General features: G+C 49.2%; 1 protein-coding gene across 1 annotated transcript; it reads right to left on the bottom strand.

Annotated features, from left to right (window-relative positions):
- Window positions 1-5,269: 5,269 nt before the first annotated feature.
- On the bottom strand, window positions 5,270-12,374 carry Cldn19 (claudin 19). Its single transcript, XM_003462505.5, has 5 exons — window positions 11,970-12,374; window positions 10,576-10,740; window positions 10,395-10,479; window positions 8,673-8,825; window positions 5,270-7,907 (listed from the first exon to the last, which is right to left on the bottom strand). The coding sequence occupies exons 1-5, from the start codon at window positions 12,190-12,192 to the stop codon at window positions 7,859-7,861; spliced, it is 675 nt and encodes a 224-aa protein (XP_003462553.1). The 5' UTR covers window positions 12,193-12,374; the 3' UTR covers window positions 5,270-7,858.
- Window positions 12,375-16,381: the final 4,007 nt, after the last annotated feature.

Below are 16,381 nucleotides of genomic sequence, written 5' to 3'. Positions count from 1 at the left end.
AACTCCTGTATGTCACTGTCAATTTTTGTATAACACTGAAGTTATGATAGGTTAAATTCAAATTCAAGTGTTACAACTTTAGCATATTAAATGTAATCCCCATGGTAGCCACAAAGGAAATAGCTACAGAATGTATACAAAAAGAAATGAGAATGAATTTAAAATATTTTACTACTCCAAATCAACTGCATATAAAAGACAGTAATATCAGAAATGCTCGGTGTGGTGGCATAACACTGCAATCTCACCAAGTGGGGAGCTGAGGTAGGAGGATTGCCAGGAGTTCAAGGCCAGCCTAGGATATAGTCAGTTCAAGGACAGTCTGAGCTATAAAGCAAGACCCTATCCTAAAAAAATAAGAAAAGAAAAAAAGGCAGGAAAAAAAGAAAGAGAAAGAGAGAAAGAAAGAATGAAAGAGAAAAATGATAAAAGGAAAAGAAGAAAGGAGAGAGACAGATAATATTAAACTGGGAGTGGCTCATGCCTGTAATCCCAGCACTTGGGAGCCTGAGGCAGGAGGATCACTGTGAATTCAAGGCCAACCTGGGGTACATAGTGAGCTGAAGACCAGCCTGAACTACATAGCAAGCCCCCATCCAAAAAAAAAACCCACCCTGGAAAAATCACAAATTTGTGGAAATTCAACAACATTATTTTTCTTTTTTTGGAAGGGCTGAGGGACAGAACTCAGAATACGGAACACATATTTTACCACTGAGTTACATACTCAACTCATACATGAAACAGCTCAGAAATGAAAGTGGGGACGTTATTACTGGTTCTTCAGAAATAAAAAGTATCACAATGCCAGATGTGATGGTAATGCTGGCACTTGGGGAGGCTGAAGCAGGAGGATTGAAAGTTTGAGCCTCAAATGGCAATTTATGACATTTATTAACTTATGACGCTTTGTCTCAAAATAAAAAATATAAAGGGCTATTAATATGTAGTTTAGTGTGAGGCCCTGGGTTTAATTTCCAGTGCCCACCCCCACCCCCAAGAGTCTCTCTCTCTCTCTCTCTCTCTCTCTCTCTCTCCCTCTTTGTGGTGCATCTAGCTAAATACTTGTCAATTTTGGTTATCATAAAAAACAAATTTGGTTGTGTTGCTCTTATCTGCTCTTTTCCTAGCCTCTATTTCATTTATAATCTTTATTATTTTCTTCCTTTTGTTGCTTTGGGCTTAATTTTTTCTGTTTTTTCAGTACCAGGGACTGATGCCAAGGCCTTTACACTAAGCTACATCCCAGACTTTTTTAAATTTTATGACAGGGTCTTGCAAAGTCATGAAGTTACTCTGGCTGGACTTGAACTTGTGATTCACCTACTTCAGTCTCTCAGTCTGCTGCAATCACAGGCGCGGGCCACCACCTCAGTCATACGTTGATCCTGTATCCTATATATTATTTAATTTACTTATTTTTTTATCAATTTATTTTTCTGACACTGGAAATCAAACTCAGCACCTTGCTCTTGCCATGTAGGTGTTGTGCTGTTGAACTTTATCCCTGGCCCTATTTATCAGTTTTTTTTTTAACTTTTCTTTTTTTTTATCGGTACCAGGGATCGAACTCACGACCGCCTGCTTGCAAGGCAGGTGCTTATGCCGCTGAGCTAAATCCCCAGCCCTATTTATCAGTTTTAACAGTTTTGTTGTTTTGTTTTTCATTTCTGCTTTGGAAAACTTTATTTATATATATATATATATATATGATGCCAGCTGTGGGGTGCATACCTATTATCCCAGTTATTCAGGAGTCTTGAGACAGGACTGTGAACTCAAGGCCAGCATGAGCACCTTAGTGTGACTCTGTCTCAAAATAAAATAAAAAGGAATGGGGATATAGTTTAATGGTGGAGTACTTGCCTAGCTGATGTGAGGTCCTAGATTCAATTTCCAGTGCTGAAAAAACAAAACACAAAAAAAGCAACTCATGTCATATGCAAACAGGGATGATTTGACTTTCTCCTCTGCGGCTGGGCATCCTTTACTTCTTTGGTCTGCCTGGCTGCTCTGGTTCAGAATTCCAGTGCTACACTGACCTCAAGTAGTAAAAGTGGGCATCTCTGTCTTGTCCCCAGTATTAGAGGAAATACTTTCAAGTTTTCCACATTCAGCATAACATTAGCTGAGGGCTTGTTATATGTGTTCTTAATTGTGTTGCAGTATGTTAGCTCTATATTTAGAGTTTGTCATCATGCAGTGATACTGGCTTTCCTAGAATGCTTTTCCTGCATCTACTGAGATGATTATGTAGTTTTGTCCTCTGTTCTGTTGCTGCGTTGCATTTATTGATTTACATATGTTGAACTATCTTTGCTCCTACTTGATTATGGAATATGACATTTCTGATACACTGTTGGGTTTGATTTGTGAGTATTTCACTGATAATTTTTTCCACTTATGATTATCAGGGATACTATTGTGTAACTTTCTTTTTTCCTCTTGGCTTTTATATTTTAATTTTTTAATTTTAATTTTTATTAATACACATTTGCAGCACAAAACGATGACATTCATCATGGGAAGTTGATCTATATACATGATACATCTTAATTATTGTGCCCTTCCTTTTCTTTAAAAAAATTCTTTGTTTTTGTATTATAACCTTGTCTACTTTATTGTCTTCCTTAAGGGAATCCCACATCTAGAAGTGAAAGGATGATAAACACCACCATGAAAACACAAGAAAGTATAAAATTCACCTGATAGAAGGGACACACAGGTAATCCTTATCACCACAGAAAACCGTCATACCAAGATAATAAAGAGGCTAAGCAGCAAAAGACAACTAACAAAACTGTGAGAGTAGGTTATTGTACATCAATAATGAATGTAAATATATGAATTTTATAGTTAAAAGTTACAGGCTTGGAAAAAAAAAGCAAGGCATGGTAGTGTAATCTCAGCACTTGGGAGGCTGAGGCAGAAGGATCATTGTGAGTTCAATACCAGCCTGAGCTATGAAGGGAGCTCAAGGCCAGCCTGAACTGCATAGTGAGATGCTATTTCAAAAAAAAACACAAAACAAAGCAAAAACTGGATAAATGTATTTAAAAATAAAATAAGGCCCAATTTATGCTGTCATCAAGAGAGGGAAAGAGAGTCTGTTTACTCAGCAAGGACACCACCATGTCTACTATCACTTCTACGTTCTCAGCCGCTCCAACTGGAATGTGTTTATTCCTCGCTGTGTTCTGTTTTTATAGATGGAGGCATGCAACAGGCAGTTCTTTTGGCTGTGTTGCTAATGTTACTCACCTGAAATATAATTTTGTTTGTTTGTTTGGGTTTGTGAAACTGGGTCTTGTTACGCCTTCCAAACTATCCTTGAACCCACTACATAGCCCAGGCTTGCCTTGAATTCGCAGCAGTCCTCCTGCCTCAGCCTCCTGAGTGCTAGATTACAGGCGTGAGCCACCACCTCAGTTTCCTTGTTTATTTTAACACCCAACTTGTTACAGACAAAGCCAGTGGGAGCACATTTACTCTGGCTTCTGTATCCTTTGTAGTTGTCTCCATTAATCCTTAAGCCATTTCTTCTTTTCTGAAATACCAAGATACTCAAAATTTTACACATTCCCTACCTAAACTTATTTTTTTTTCTTGGTACCAGGGATCGAACTCATGACTGTGTGTTTGCAAGGCAGGCACTTATGCCACTGAACTAAATCCCCAACCCCTTAATCTTATGTTTTAGGGCTATATTAGTTTATATTTTTGCAAAGAAATATCTGAAGTATGCAATTTAAATGATGAAAGGTCTGTTCTGGCTCATAGTTTTAGAGGTTTGGTCCATAGTCAGCTGCCTTTAAGATAGAAGCAACTCGGGGAAGGGTATGACAGAAGAAAGTTGCTCACCTTGGTGGCTGGAAGCAGAGAAAGCAAGGGAGAGAGGCAGAGAAAACTTATCCTCTTCAAGGGCTCCCAGTGACCCACCCTCTGCCACTAGGGCCCTCCTGGCAGCCCAGAGCTCTGAATGCATCAGTAGCTGATGAAGTTAGTATCCTGCGATCTGATTCCAAAAGACTCACTTGAACACATGAGTCTTTGGGGGATATTTCAATCCAAACAATCACACCCTAGAGTCAGCCACTTCTCCATAGAGCCTGTGGAGACTGATATTCAAAAATAAAGATATGAGTGGGTATGGTGGTCCCCATGTCTGTAATCCCAGCTCTTGGGAGGCTGAGCCAGGAGGATCATCACAAGTTTGAGCCCAACCTGAATTGTATAGTAAGACCTTGTCTCAAAAAAAATAGGACAATGAACCTTAGTCATGCCATGGGGACTGGGATATCCTTGCTACAAAGGCTTCCTAGAGGTAGAGCTCACAAGTGTGTGTAACTCACATGTGCATGTACGCTCATATACACAAATATCGAATTCTATCTTGGTATTTGCTCTCATATATCAAAAAGACCAACAAGTTCATCACTGGTTCTGATCTCACCCACTTGGATTTATCTTCTCTCTTTCAATTTTTTTCTTGTTTTGGTACCGGGAATTGAACTCAGGACCTTACACTTGTCAGGCAGGTGCTGTACCACTGAGCCACTAGTCTCTGTCAGTGAACAGCCTGGCTTTCTCTTTAGTATGTTCATTTATTTATTCGCCTAGTAAGTGCCAGTGTCTGGCGTGCTAGTCAGTGACCCCTTAGCGTTGTGGGGAGCTCTGGGGCACAGTGTGACTGAGGGAGGAGCATCCCAGGGCTTCTTTGGCTTTGACTTGGGACTTCCACAGTATCATGGCAGCCCTTACAGGAATTTTTATACTGTCCCCAACAATTTTCAACTGTTTCCACTGGATAAAAATGTTTTCCATATTCTCCTAAGTTGATCCAAACATGCTGTTTATAATGAGAAAACAAAGCTAGAAAGCAGTTGGCTGTCACTCTTCACTTCAGTGTTTGTCCAGATCAGCTTTAGTTGTAGCTTGTCATAAACTGTCAACTCCAACAAGATCACTCAGTGCACCCGCGGTCAGTATATCCAACAGAGAAATGGGGAACAAAACAAGATAAGCTCCATGGGAATTCTCACTTTAAAAGGAGAAGCATCGCAGAGGCTTCGCAAGCCTGTATCAGTGCTTCCCAAACATCTAGGTCCACACGGAGGACCTGGCAGTCTCGCTGGCGGCTCTAGGTCTGGACGGAGAGCTGAGAGGGGAGAACTGTGCTCCACATGGCAGGGGTTTCCTTCATATCCCTCATCCTTATTCTCCTGGTTAGGGGGATGTATTAAATCATACAATCAAAACACCTTGGAGCTATTTTTAAAATTAAGTTTTTAATTTTTCTTTCATTAGCAAACACAAACAGAAGGGTAGCGTGAAGCTCACTACCAGTAGCATTTACGAGTCTTACTTTGTAACTTTCTCAGCCCATGAACTCCTTGTTCCTCGAGTATTTTAAACCAAATCCAGCCATCATGTCAGTGTATACTTCTACCACGCAAGGGTAAAAAATTGAGAACCACGGTGTCATTACACACAATATTAGCAATATACAATGCATATTAACAAATCCTAGAAATCACCTGCTCTGTCATATACTGTATTCTCAGATATACATTTTTCAAGCCTCTTCCCAGGCAATAGATGAGATGCCTGGTCAGCTCCCTTAGGGTTTGGGGCTTTCTGCAGGAGTTGAGTACACAGTTATATCCCTCCTAAAATTGTTTTGTTTTGTTTTTTTTGCTTTGGTCTTTTTGAGACAAGGTCTTGCTATGCAGTTCAGGCTAGCCTAGAACTCCCTATGTGATCCAGGCTAGTCTCGAACTCAAGGAGATCCTCCTGTTTCTGCCTCTGGAGCACTGCGATTATAGGTGCATGCCACCATGTTTGGCCTAAAATCATATTTTATCCCATGGCAATTTTATTTTTTGGGTTATGTTTATTAATAAGCAATGGCAAAAATTTTAGGATCACACTTTTTGAGTCTGAGTCCCATGTTGATGGGTCTCTGTCCAATCTCTTAGCCTTGAGGCAGTAAACAACAGGCTGATCATGGAGGCCTAAAAAACAGGCCCTGGCAGTGGCAGCCCAGGTGCCAAAGGCATTTGAATGGGGTTACTCCAGGGGAGAACTGTGGCTTCAGGATCCCCAAACTCTTTTAGCTTCAGATTCCTCTAGTTTCTTCCAGACATCTCCTGTCCACTGAAAGGATCTCAGGCATTTTTGATCAGTGTATTAATGGGTTGTCGAATGCACCGAGCTGTGGTTACCACCACTACCATCACCATTCCTGGCTACAGGTAAAACAAGCTTCCTTTAATGAAGGAATAGACTGAAGCCTGCTCCTTCTCTGCTATCAGGTCTCCTGCTTGCATGGAGCCTGATCTTTCAGTCTGTCCCTGAAACCCACAAGCAATAGCCAGCACATTGTCTTCTGCTCAAACTGAGATGGGGCACATGCAGGGTAGGACGGCTGTGGACAGTATATTCCATCTAGACATCTTCTCACCAAGTTCCATGGCTGTGGAGCCCATGAATCCCAAGAGGTGACACATGATTTCTGGCCAGCTTTATTACCAAATAGTGAAGACTGCTAAATACCTGGCTATTTAGGGGACAACCCTATCCCTGCTTAGCTGGTATCATATAACAGGAGCCCTCGGTGCAGCGCTGAGTTTCCAGGTTTTAAGTTCTGTGTTAGGGCCTTGTGGCTGTGTGTGACAGGATCCAGACTCAAAATCATTTCAGCACAAAGGCATACTGATCGGAAGGATGTGGGCGTCTCCTCCAAGGGCCTGGTCTCCCGGAAAAGCAGAGGGAGATGGTGCTTCCTCTCCAGCCTCGCCTTTCCTCTTTCTTCTGAGGATCTTTACCTCCACTCCATGGACCCCTCAGAGTGCCTTCAGAGGCTCCCTCAGGGCAGCTACATAAGCTCTGATACCTAGACCTGTTAGGTCAGCATGTCTAGAGGTGCAGGCACCAGAGACACTTCTGGAATGTGGGCTGCAGGACTGTAGGGCTGTGGTAAACCTACTCAGGGCCAGGTGCTCCCCTCTCTGGCCAGAGGCTTTGTGGATGCACGTCAGTCACCAAACTGGGAACTGGGGGCAACCCCACGCTAGCTCCCTGTCACTTGCTTCTCTTCTCCATCGTGACTTCAGCCACAGTGTGTGTGACAGTCATCTTCCCGGGATTGGTTTTGTTCATTTTACCTCAAAGACTCAAACCTGAAGGAGAAGCTGGACTGTGTCTTTGGGATCTGTGCACTGGCCTGGAGATCTGACCATGTCTCCATGGCAGGACTAGGGTGGAGCCGAGCCGAGCCTAATGGCCTTCCTATAGAGGGAGCCCCTGCACAACATCCCTTCATCCAGCTCTGACCTAGCTCCAGCCAGAAGGCCTCATGGGGGCTGTCCTTTCCCTTAGCAGGCTCCCAGAGGCGGGGTTTGTCATCTGTGAGCTTTTCTCCACACCAGGGCTCTCTGACTAGGGGTCTGCTTCTAGCCTGGGCCAGGGGAAGGCTGGGTGAGATCTCTCATCAGGAAGGTCCTGGTGCCAAGCCAAAGACCCCAAGTTCTCTCTTTTTTTTTTTTTGTCCTTTTTTTTATTGGTACTAGGGATCAAACTCACAACCACACACTTGCAAGGCAGGCACTTATGCTGTTGAGCTAAATCCCCAGCCCCAAGACCCCAAGTTCTTTCTGTTTTGCCCTATTTGTGCAAACCCACTCAGAAACCCCCAGGAATCAGCTCCAACCTCTCTACACCAGGTCCCGCCCAGCCGTGCCAAGAACAGAGCAAATGACAACACACTTGGACTGAACGTTCACTTCTTTTTCCAAAACATACCAAGCACACAGACTAGGTGTGGCAGGGGGACAGAGCCTGGCTGGGGACTCGGACATTACACACCCAGGGGGCCCTTGATGGAGACGGGCAATTTAACAACGGGTCTGAAAGTCAAAAGAGAGAGAGCTGGTTAGTGGGATGAGCGGCATTGGGGGATGCAGGCCCAGACACAGGCCTGGCCAGTGCCAAGGGACCTTGGCCCTCACAGCAGCCCTGTTTGGGGTGTGGGTGGCAGTTTGTTCTAGCCACCTATGTGGGTGCCCAGCAGTGTCAGGTGACTAGATGAGCCAAGACCAGCACTCAGAGAAAGCAGGGCTGAGCTTCTTGGTCTCGGAACCTTAGGATGCTGCAGTGTAACAGGTACATCCCTTGTCTGGGAACTGCAGTGGAATGCAGGTGGGTGAAGGGCTCTGCCCACCCCAGGTGTTGGGTTCTAACATCTTGGTCACAGGAGCATTCTCAGTGCCCAGCACGTGGTAAACATGGTAAATAAGCAGGAGGGCGTAAGGGCATTCACTGGGCTGGTGCCTGAGGGCCTGCCAGTGGCTGGGCAGCACACGGGTGTACTGCAGGAAGAGGGATCCTGCCTCTGATGTCCTTTTTTTTTCTTTTGGTACCAGGAATTGAACTCAGAATGTCATGCTTGCCAGGCAGGCACTTAGGCCGCTGAGCTACACCCCCATCTGATGTCTTTCTGAGTATCTGGTTCTCAGAGGGCAGAGTGGGTATCTGTGTGGAGGACCAAGTTCTCAGAGCCCCGATAGGGCTTTGGGGACATCCTGTTCAGGATGCTGTCAGGGCTGGCTGGAGTGCTAGGCGAGGGGCTGCTGGGCCGGAGGGCTGTTTGGGACTGCAGGGCTCAGACGTACTCTCGGGCAGCAGTGGAGGGTCCTGGGCGGTAGGGCTGTGGGCTGTTGTTGGCTCTCTCAGGCTCAGGGCATGTGCAGCAGAGGAAGGAGCCCCCCAGCATGGCCAGACCAGCTGAGGCCCAGCCCACAAACAGAGCTGGGCCAAATTCAAACCTGCAGAGTAGAGGACAAGCAGCTTCAGGTGTGGCTGCAAACCCAGCCCTGCTTTATGCTTCTGCTCAAGGGCCTGCCAGAGGGAGTGCAGTGGGCAGGAGCTGGAGGGCAGGGTGCTCACACCCCTTCATCTCCCCAGATAAACTGGGGTGACTTTCATTCTTCCTCCTCTGTCCCCCAAGCATTTCAGTGCCATACAGAGCAAGCTAGGCCCAGGGTGGCCCTGCAGGCTGGAGGTCTACTCCCTAACCCTTGCTCTCATATCCACTTCTTGCAAGTGCAGAGGGCCTGGGAGGCCCTCGAGGTCTAATTAGGCTGCCAGAGTTGCTTTCCACTGCCTTCAGGTAAGGGGCTTGCTTGGGCTCTCCTGTGTCTCTGGCCTCTGTGCCTTAGCACATGATGCCCCTCCTGGATTGCCCCCTTACCTCCTCCTCTGCCTTCAGGGCCTAGTTCCCAAGCCATTTCCTTGATGCCCCTATGCTCACCCTGCCCCGTGTCGTACCCTTACCAATAGGCCCGTGAGCCCCAAGAGCTGCGTAAGGGCAGACAGACTGGGATTTGTCCAATTCAGGCAGCCTTGGGATGCTCAAAAGGTTGAAGGGCCCAGTTCCTACTTGGCCCCTTGAGCTCAACTCTGCTTGGCAGGTCTCTGCGGTTATCACTGCCCCCCAGGGAACAGATCCCACCTGAAGCCTCCTCTTCTATATCTCTGCCTACAGCAGGGAGCCTTTCTCATGGTCAGGCTTTTTTGTTCTCTGCCCTCCATCCCTGGGCCTGTTAGAATGCCTTGGATGTTCCTTTCTTTGTTCTTGGTTTGGCTGGGAGGAGCGGAGTGGCCCAGACTTCTGAGAGCCCCTGATTCAGCCCTTATGCCCCTGATCCTGTAAGTGTTGATTCTTCCAGCTCCCATATATCTCTAAATCTGCTTTCCAGTGCTATCTTCCTGGCCTTGAGCTCTCTGCCATTGCTATCCTATGGGTTCTGCCCCCTACACTATGCACATCACAGCGGAGGGATTGCATTGCCTTCCACCCCAGGATGAAACAGTCCCTGGAAGGCTGCCAGCCTGCCCCATCTGCCCTTTTTTCTCTAGTTCTATCTCCATGATCCCATAAAACTGCTGTCTCCAGCCTGCTGCCTTCAGGAGAAATAAGAGCAGCTTAGGTGTACTGAGCAATCTCCCAGCCCAGGTACTGTGCTAACCCCTACCTGCATCATTGTCTGGTGGACTCTTACAACCATGTGAGAGTTGGTCCTCAGGGCTCTGACTCCATCTTACAGAGAAAGAAGCCAGGCATAGAAAGCTTAAGTAACTTTCCCAATATTCTGCCAGGACCTGCAGAGCTGGAATCAGAACAGAGCTCAGAGCCAGGGCCTTAGCTCCTTGGAGGTCCCTGCTGCCTGCCCCTCAGCTTCCTGCCCTCATCAGCTGTACCTACACTGGCTCCCTGCTCCAGAGTTTCTCAGACAGCATCTGGGTTCCATTATCTATTTCCCTTTCCAAGTGACTGCTGGACACAGGGAAGTGGGCCCAGAATAGATGAAGCAGGAGCCAACCGTGGCACTCACCTGGCATTGACAGGTGTGCTCGGGTTGAAGAACTCCTGGGTCACCAGAGTGGCATACCATGAGACAGCAGTCAAAGTGCAGAGACCTGAGGACAAAGCAGAAGGGTGCTCAGCTGTGCCCAGTTCCTGGCCAGCCACCCTGTCATGGCCAAGAGGGTAGAAGAGGAAGCAGGGCCACTCACCTGCCAGGAGGAAGAGGGCACCCCCGGAGATGGCCACACGGCCCTTGGCGATGGGGTTGCTGTCTCCAACTCGTGTGCACTTCATGCCCACGACACTGAGGACCATGCCCACGAAGCCCAGGAGCACGGCCACCACCATCAGGGCTCGTGCTGACTGGATGTGACCTAGGGCAGGGCCAGGGCTGCACTGAGCAGGGCTTGGGATGGAGGGTACAGAGAGAGGGTGAGCTGCCTAGAGTGGGGCCATGTGTGGGTTGTATCTGTGATGGGAGGAGCCTGGGTGGGAGGGGCTTAGGTAAGAGCTGGCTGAGGCCAGGCCACCTGCCTTCAGGTGAGACTGTGAAAGGTGACTGCAGTTGTGAGGACAGGATGTGGGGTTGAGTCCCCTTTACCACTGGCCCTGTTTTTTACTCCCTCTTGCAAGGTCCTCCCAATAGTGCTTTGGTGATAGGCTTGACTTTTCTGCTGCTTTGTCTTGGGCCTGGACACTATCCCAAGCAGCTCTTTCTGGGCAGCTCAAGTTCAGAGAAGGAAAAGCTGAATGTGTCTGAGGCCCACCTCAGCCCAGCCAGCCCCCAAACAGCATCCCTCACTCCACATCAGCCCCTCTGACTCTGCTCACCTTCCTCTCAGCCCCAAAAATCACCCACAGCAGTTAGATGTCCCTACTCCCAACCCCTGGAAAGGGTGCACCAGTTAGTCATGGGCCCCAGGCCAGCTCAAGAGACCTGGGCCCCTGGAAGAGACGTGACCTGGTTGGACTTATGCAGTGGGCTGGTTGAGGGCAGCCCTGCCTGGTTGCCTATGGGCGCTGGGCAGAGTGCAGCCATTCGGCCCTGCTGAAGGTCAGAGCACAGGTGCCCACTTATGAGCCAATTGGAGTCTCAACTTCACCCCCCAGGAAGAAAGGGGCGTGGGCCGAAACTCCCGTGTGTGTGTGTGTGTGTGTGTGTGTGCATGTGCATGTGTTTGTTCTGTGCTTCTGTGTGTGCATAGGCACACTTGTCTGGGTGGAGGACTGGGCAGTAGTTGTATAGGCACAAATGTGTGTCTGTACACAGAAAGTAAGAAGTGGACTACAGGGTTTCAGGCCTTTGGAGTGCTAGGCCCTCTTCTCATTCGAATAAGGTGTTAGTATCCCCCTTTACAGAGGGGGACCTCAGAATGTAAAACCCTGGATCTCACAAGGTTTCAGTGGACCTGAAGCTGCCAGACCCTACCCAGAGCCCCCTGGCTCCCAAAGGGCCCAGGCGTGTGAGGGTAGTTGTGGGGATCATGTGGGGAGTGGGAATGTGGGGCTTGGTTTGGTGCTGACAGCAGACTGTAGGAAAGCTTGCTGTAAACCTCTAGCCTCCCCCACACCCCACCTCCCAGCCCACCAGCCTGAGGCTTACCATCCAGGGCGAATAGTGAGTCATAGAGCTTGCACTGCACCTGACCAGTGCTCTGCGAGGCGCAGGACATCCAGAGTCCTTCATAAAGGCCCACGGCTGTGATGATGGCGTCACCCGCATAGGAGGACTGCTTCCACTGTGGAAGGGCTGTGCTGGCAATGATACCCACCCAGCCACCCAGGGCCAGAAAGTAGCCCAACAGTTGAAGACCTGAGTTGGCCATGGCCCAAGAGAGGGGACCAAAGGCCCCAGGGCTCAGAGGTGGGCCAGGGTCCTATGGATCACTGTGGTCATGGCCAGGAGAGAGAACCGCTGGGGCTGGGGAGCAGTGAGTAGTTGGAAGCAGAGGAGGAGAGGGGACAGCAGCTGCAGCAGCAGCAAAGGCAGTGGCTCTGGGCTCCAGAATGCAGGGGAAAAGGCCAAAGGCCCGCCCACAGCAGCTGCCTGAGTCAGACCAGGGTACCCAGCGAAGCTCATGCCCAACCCCCTGGGGGTGGAGGCGGGATTTATGGCCCAGGTGGGTCCCAGGGATAGAGAAGGGAGGGGCTGGGAAAAGTAATCCTGCCTACTCCAGGCCTTTCCACCCTTTAGGAGCCTGATTCCAGTCCACTAAAATTCTCATCCTTACCCTGACAACAGCTCTGAGATGACTTTGCTGTTATAAGGCTGATGTGACCCTTGAAGGTTCCTGCCCTTTGACTTGAGAACAGAAAGGACATTCCAGCTTGCAGCAGGTAAACATAGAGGTAGACATCAGGGAGAACTTTTGAGGCCAGATGTGGAGAGACTAGACTGAGAACTGAGTGCTGGGGAGAGGCGCTCTTGGGGAACTGGGATCCATGTGCACCGGAAATAAGGATGCCGGACAGCCAGACCAGGGAATATGTCTATGGGGTGTGTTTGAGATTGAGAGGTCAGAAGAAGGGCACCACTGAGTCTTGGTCAGACCTGGCTGCAGACCAACAGGGGGCCAGGCGGGGAGCTGGGGAGACAGCATCGGGCTTCTGGCATTGGCCTAAAAGAAGGCGGATTTCTCAGCCCATTAATCCCCTTGCTGGCTGGCTCAGCAGCTCCTGCTGGGACCCAGGACAGTGGGCTGGGCCCCCAGCTCCAAAACAGCCTTGAGGGAGCAGTGGCCTCTGCACATTCCTGGGGTGCAGGCTCCCCCTCTAAGACCCCCACCTTTCCCTTCTGTCTTCCATGGGACTCAGCCCTCAGGACTAGGGGAATGTTTAACTCTCCTCCAGCTCATTAGCAATCCCCTCACGTCTACTTCAGCCCACAGCTCAGTGTGGGTGCAGGAGGAATGTTACACCCCTGACCCTACTCCCTCAAGACCCTGACCGCCCTCTGCATCCCCACCAGCCCACCCACCTTTCCTGGCCTGCGCTGGGGACCGGGGATCGCAGGGTCCTGCTGTGACCCCTGCAAGCTTCTTCCCCCATTGCCCCCCACCCCCTTCCACAGGGACAAGTCCCCCCAGCCTTCTCCCTCGCATTCTCTACATGGTTATGCAAAGGAGAGGGTGCCAGGCACAGCACAAACAATGGCTGCCCTGTGTGCCCGCCCAGGGCGTGGGCCCCTGGTATGGCCTGCAGCTCCAGCCCAGCGCACGGGAAGTAGTCTGCCCTCCGAGGGGCTAAAGGTGGGCGTTATCTGGCCTTTAGGACATACACCAGGTCCTTCTGATCCTGTTAGGAAGGTCAGAGACATGTCGGTTTCTGTCTACACAGACATGCCTCCTGATGTGGCCTCTAGTTTCCAAAATACCAGTGGGGTCGAGAGTGGTGGCAGAGAAGTCAGTCTAAATTGTCACAGGTAATGACAGGACAGTAGGGTTAAGGGGAGTAGAGCCTGTTGCTAGAATCCGGAACAGGGAAGGGGACAAAACCCCAAGATTCCTGGGGACCATGTGGGCACGCTGTGATTGGTGTTTCTTGTGTTAAATATTCCTCTAACACTCCAGGGGGCCTCCTAGGTAGGCAAGCTCCCCCTGGGTTGGGTTGGGGGGTTGGCCTGTTGGGGAACAGCAGGAGAGGCTTCTCTGGTATGCCTGTGGTGCCAGTTCCTGGTCTCTCTCCATTCCCTTGCCTTTCTGAGGGAGGCCCCTGGTCCAAATTGGGAGGGCAGCAGCCTTAAGATGCTCCTTATAGACCACCTGAGCCTGACCATGGAGCCACCGTGTCCTTATCTCTAAACACCTCTGTCTCACAGAACTGTGATGGTTGAACAAGGTATGTGATATCTGGGGAAGGCAGGATCTGTAGCCCCCTGGAGTATGCTCTTCCTAAAGGCAAGCCCTCCTCTCTGCCTGAGCTGGGTCTTGTGCTCTTCCCCTGAATATTTTTTAAGTGCTTCTCTTTGAGGAAGACACAGGGGTCACTGGAGTCTCAGGAGGCCCAAGTCAGGCGTCTGAGCTCTGGAGCCTCCAGGCCACACAGAAATGGAGTGTCAGAGCCACCCGAAGCCTCAGAAACCACCTGCAGCTCCCTCTGTTGATAACGGAGAGCTGAGGGCCAGAGAAAAATCTGCCACAAGGGTCAAAGTCTGGCAGCTGTGAGGCCCCAGAAGTCCCAGGAGCCCTGTCTGTTCCTCTATCCTGTGCTTCCCAGGGCCTCTGTTGCCAGCATCCTCCATTGAAGCTCTTTTGTTTATCCCTTCTTGTTGAGGTTTTGAGTCTGTTGCACAAAAAAAGGCTTTCCTACCCTGATGGCCCCAGTCACAATGTTTGAAGACTTGTAAATTTCATGTCTTTTCTAGAGTGGTTCCTCCTAACCCATGTCCCAGGCACCTACCCTTTCTGATGGCTCAAGTAGCCTGGTGACTGCCAGGCATGCAGGGAACACAGGAGGTCTCAGGCTCCCACCCAGCCTCTCTCCCACAAGACCTATCTGCAACTTCTCTGGGTCATATCACTTAAAAAGTGCTTTTCCTTGTGTTACAAGAGGCTGACGGCTCTAGCTGTACTTCCGGAGTAGGTGAGAAATGCTGCAGGAACACATAATATGCCAAATGGACCTTGGCTAGTGGAAGCTTTCGCAAAGACCCATCTGGATGGAGGTCCACTCATATCTTCTAGTCCTGGGAGAGGTAGACTGCCTGTAGCTAAAGACCCAGCACCACATTCTCAGTAATAGCACTTGGCCAAGAAGTGGTAGGTGTGATGACTGACTGATGGATATGAAGATGAAATGTTTTTGTCTCCTCCCTAATGAAATAGAGACCTTGCCATCGGCCTTTTCCATGGTCAGTTAGGCGCGTCTGACTCATTCAGTCCATTGTAATCTGTCCCATTCTCTGCAGCCACCAAGGGCAACTCTGGAAGCTCGGAAGTGGTGATGGTCTTACTATCCTTAACTTGAGTATGAGGTTCCCAGGCCATCACAGGCCTAGCAGAGAGGACTTACCTCAGATTGCACATACAGTGGTCACCCAGCCATGGTTGAGCATGCTGATCTGGAAGCTCGTGATGCTCTGCAGATTCCCATTCACTGCACTTTTAGGGTCCGACTGACCTCCTTCCTGTTGAGGTCAGTCTAACAGCTTCTTGGGTCCCACTAACCTAGGACAAGGAAACTTCTGTGACAATGGCACAGCTCAATGTGCCCTTTGGCTCTGTGTGCAGAGGTCTCTGGCGCCCTGCTGAGAGCTCTGTGAGAAGCCTTGGGTTACTGAGACCCAGGGCTATCTTGCCCAAATCTCCCTGGGTTTGCTAGGTTTCCTCTCATCCCCTTTACTGCTCCCGTGAGCTCTCTCCTTCCATCTCAAGCCAACTTCCTCCTGTCACAGGCATGCCCTTACTTATATTTTCCAAGCAGGGATCTAGCATGTAACTGAATCTCAGCCGGTCCCCTGCCATCACTCCTGCTTCTGGGGTAACTCGCTCCAGCCTGATAGCATACACTTGCTTTGGTCCTGTTGCTATTGAAAACATTTGGCCTTTTGTGAGCTCAACAAAGACAGTGTCTGTGTGGTTAGCACACGTTGAAACTGAAAAGGTCATCTGCTTTGATGTAGAAACTTCTAGAAAATCAGAATATGGCTGATGTAGATTTCTGCTATGTTGGTTTCTACCGTGTGCTAAGCATTGTGCTGGGTGCTTTGTGAGCATCCCCTATTAGTACCCTCAGCTGTCCTGAGCAGTAAGGACTATGATTCCATTGTCTTGGGGAAGAGACACACCCAGAGGCTGCACAATTTGAAGGTCACACAACTCCAAGTGGGAAAGTGACAGTCACTCTGCTCAGGGCATGGATAAAGTTTGTGCACTGTCCTTTAACGTGGTCTAACTCTGCCTGGTGAGTAAGTCACCTAGACAGGACATGGAGAACAATGATGATGAAAGGAAGGGTGAGTCCCTGGACCGGATCATTCCCTGTGGCAAACCAACATGCAATGCTGTCTCCTAGCTA

The sequence above is a fragment of the Cavia porcellus genome, unplaced genomic scaffold (assembly GCF_034190915.1).
Source record: "Cavia porcellus strain 051 isolate PalLab524CR breed Dunkin Hartley unplaced genomic scaffold, mCavPor4.1 scaffold_25, whole genome shotgun sequence".
Taxonomy (NCBI): Eukaryota; Metazoa; Chordata; class Mammalia; order Rodentia; family Caviidae; genus Cavia; species Cavia porcellus.
This window is presented reverse-complemented; position numbering and strand designations above follow the sequence as displayed.